The sequence below is a fragment of the Ixodes scapularis genome, unplaced genomic scaffold (assembly GCF_016920785.2).
Source record: "Ixodes scapularis isolate PalLabHiFi unplaced genomic scaffold, ASM1692078v2 PGA_scaffold8__174_contigs__length_109621045, whole genome shotgun sequence".
NCBI lineage: Eukaryota > Metazoa > Arthropoda > Arachnida > Ixodida > Ixodidae > Ixodes > Ixodes scapularis.
Window position 1 is genome coordinate 160213 of NW_024609883.1, and position 3432 is coordinate 163644.

Consider the following 3432-nt stretch of genomic DNA (forward strand, 5'->3'; position numbering starts at 1 on the left):
TGCTCAGTTTTCAAGGGGCCTTGTTTTTGGAGCCTTCTTGTTACCAGATGTGAGGCCCACAAACTTTTTGCTATAATATCCCCAGCCTCTTAGAAAGACTATGTCGTCAGATTAACAAAACTTTGCTGGAAAAGTCGGAGAATTCTGAAGAGACAACATGGTGCGGTCAATAGGGCACCCTTGATGGTCCAACCGTCCCACGAGCGGGTCCCTGGCATTGCCTCCTTGTGGTCCTGCTGGATCTTGGCCCTGGCCATCTTCTCCAGGATGCTCCGTACTTGCTGGCCCATGAACCCAGCGAGGACCTGCACACGGTACTTGACATTAGCACCAAAGCTGATTGTCAGCTGCAGTCACCTCACTCGTTCAAATTGTTAAAGATGCTGCCTTGAAGATTTCACAGAAAAGGTGCTGCACCTTTAGCTTTATATACAAGGCACCTATGCCAAAACGTCTAACTGGGACCGGTTGGCATCTCGACTGGTTACAACTGGAACTAACTGGTCCCAAGTTGGAATTGGCTGTTACCAAAAGGAGTGCAACTGGGACTAGCTGAGGGGTTAACTGGCTTGACTATGCCCAGATGGGGAACGGGTAGGGGTAACTGGGACCAGTTAAGGAGTTAACTGGTTGGAGGGATTCCCAGGGGAAGTTTCAATTGTTTTCCCATTCCCTGTTGGGGTTCACATGCCGTGTCCATTTCGACAAGATGGGGGTGTATTGATCTTTGCTAGCGAAGGAAAAAAAACTGAAATATATAGATTTACAGAAATGTATAAACCTTTAATTACTAGGTATACATTTATGTATTAAAAAAAATATGTCAAATTTCAATGTACATATCCTTTTATAAATTGCAATATAATTAGTGGCATAAAAAATATTTACTTAAATCAACATTTATGTACATGTATAAAAATGTATTAAACATTGAAGCAAAGACCTACTCCTTTTTTTTTTAATCGGACCCAGCAGGCCGTTGTGACACGCATGCGGATTAGTTTTACGCGTTGTCGACAGATGGCACATGTGACGCAGTGAAAAATCACCAATCATGATTTTTAACGATGATGAAGTTGAGAGGCTGAAGGTACAGAATATTACGGTTGAGAAAGCTAGTAAATATATGTATCTAGGAGTATGGATATGTGATGGTGCAGAATATCTCAGTGAGCATGAAAAGTATATAACAGGTAAGGGCAACATAAATGCAGCTGTAATGAAAAATAGAGCACTTTGAAATTACAACAGGTATGAGGTGGTGAGAGAGATTCGGAAAGGGGTCATGGTGCCTGGCTTGACTTTTGGAAATGCAGTGCTATGCATGAAATCCGAAGTGCATGCGAGACTAGAAATAAAACAGTGCAGAGTAGGTAGGCTGGCTTTGGGGACACATTGCAAAACACCAAACCAGGGAGCTAGTACAAGGAGACAAGGGATGGGCGTCATTTGAGAGCAGGGAAGCGGTGAGCAAGATAGAATTTGAGGATTGGTTGAGGCAAATGGATGGGTGGCAAAGGGCACAAAAGGTTTTCAGCTATTTATACATGAGGAGTATAGATACAAATTGGAGACAGTGCACTAGGGAGTTAGGAGGACAGTTTTTAAGGCTATAGTGGACTAAGGAAGAGCAGGTGTCAGTTAATACCACAGAAAGAGATTGGTGGCTAGAGAGAATGCAGACAAAGACGGCTCTGGAAAACTATAAATTAAACAAAACAGTTATTGCCAAAGAAAGCATTTATGACCATTCTAGGGGAAGCTCATTGTTGTTTTGAGGCGAGGACGGGTGTACTGCAAACCAGAACACACAGAGCGAAGTACCAGGAAATGGATACAGTGTGCACTGCTTGTGGAGAGGAGGCCGAGACGGCTGAGCACTTGATACTTGATACGAAGAGAACATAGATTTAATAAAGTCATTGGGTTTTAGAAACAGCGAAGGAACAGTGGATTTCAAGACAGTAGAGATTACCAAGCACATATTAAGTGAATGGTGGCAGAAAGCGAGAGAAAACTAGGTGATTTCTTATTAACTGATGGCAAGGGTGTTTTATAGCCTCACTTTCTTTGCAGTGCGGAGTGAATGTAGCTTTCACATTTAAATATTCTAAGCTTAAATGGTAAAACAGAATGGCTAGGTGGCGTAAGCTACCGCCCGATCCAAAGGGCTCAGCCGGATTCATCCATCCGTCCATCCAGTGGTCGGTAGAGAAGGGAAACCATCGCCGAAGTTGGTGTATTGATAAACGTGTCGTTATGAAAATGTCAAAACCATATCTGCGCTTCTTGCGACCCAACGGTGAACTTCGAGGGCAGAAAGATGCAGTTCAACGACCGGAGGGCACCCAGGGAGAAACCAGACGGAAGAGAAAACAGCCGCGGAGGGCACAATGGGAAAAATGGCGGAAAGTCTACCCGAACTGGCAGCTGTTGTGACACAAGCAATTGGAATTGTTTGATTGTAAGGTGGGAGCGCAACCGCATCCTATCAGGACTTCACCTGCGCAACGCGGAAACACGGGTGAGCACCTTTCTTCACGCGATGGAGAGAAGCTAGGGACGTCGTCACGAATGCTGACGGACGCCAGCGGCTAATCTTTCACCTCGCACAAATACTAGCTCTGAAAGGGCGATTCAATCGTCGCAATTAGCTAACGAGGCAACTGAAGCGGTCCTCAGCGCTACGCCGTGCTTCCTTAAATCCGGAAACGTGGACGTCACCGAACCTATTTATTTTCATTCTCGGTTTTTGACAATAAAGACTGGTCAACCTTCCAAGTTGTTCCGTGTTTCGTTGCTGGAGTTGGCACCGTTCTGTCAACCAGTTGAATCCAACCAGTAATTTAGCTCGCCATGTGCGCGGGTCAATTTTCAGTTCCCCTCTTTACGGCGAGCCTTGCAATCGTAGCCGCCCTATATTCGCGCTCTTTAGTGCAGCGACATAACGCACGTGTGCATACCTTGTTGCCGATCCGGTTTGGGTGGACGCCGTCGCGGCCGATCCACTGGTGCCACTCGTCAGCCAGCCCGTCAAGGAACGTGAACCCTTCCCTGCGACACAACTCTCGCAGCAGCGAGTTCACCTCTCGGTAACGGTCATTCAAAGCCTCGATCTCTGCAGCGTGACTACGCTGCCATTCTAATGAGCAGAACCTATTCTCCCGTCTCGGAAGAACGGCAGAAAAGGCGATCTGCATCATTGGATTGCGTTCGCAGATCTGGGCAGCTAGACGACGATATTTGTCGATGTACACGCTGGCACTAATATGGGAATTATTAGTGCCAACGTGCAGGATGACAACATCAAAATCGGGTAGCCTCTCAGACACCTGGGAAAACAAGTGCTCGATTCTAATACTACTAAACGGCGCAACCTCAACAGCCAACCGACTATTCAATGGCAAGTACTGGGGCAAGTACTTCACCATC

The 3432-nt window shown here is 46.1% G+C and overlaps 1 protein-coding gene across 1 annotated transcript; it reads right to left on the bottom strand.

Moving 5' to 3' along the window:
• LOC121833373 lies at positions 1-3209 on the bottom strand. The gene is made up of 2 exons (XM_042286586.1): positions 2964-3209; positions 1-305 (listed from the first exon to the last, which is right to left on the bottom strand). The coding sequence occupies exons 1-2, from the start codon at positions 3201-3203 to the stop codon at positions 99-101; spliced, it is 447 nt and encodes a 148-aa protein (XP_042142520.1). The 5' UTR covers positions 3204-3209; the 3' UTR covers positions 1-98.
• Positions 3210-3432: the final 223 nt, after the last annotated feature.

Coding starts and splice junctions, on each gene's coding strand:
- LOC121833373 (XM_042286586.1), bottom strand. CDS start 3,203: ATGATGCAGATCGCCTTTTCTGCCGTTCTTCCGAGACGGGAGAATAGG. Junction 306..2,963: donor CAAACCGGATCGGCAACAAG/GTATGCACACGT, acceptor TACCGTGTGCAG/GTCCTCGCTGGGTTCATGGG.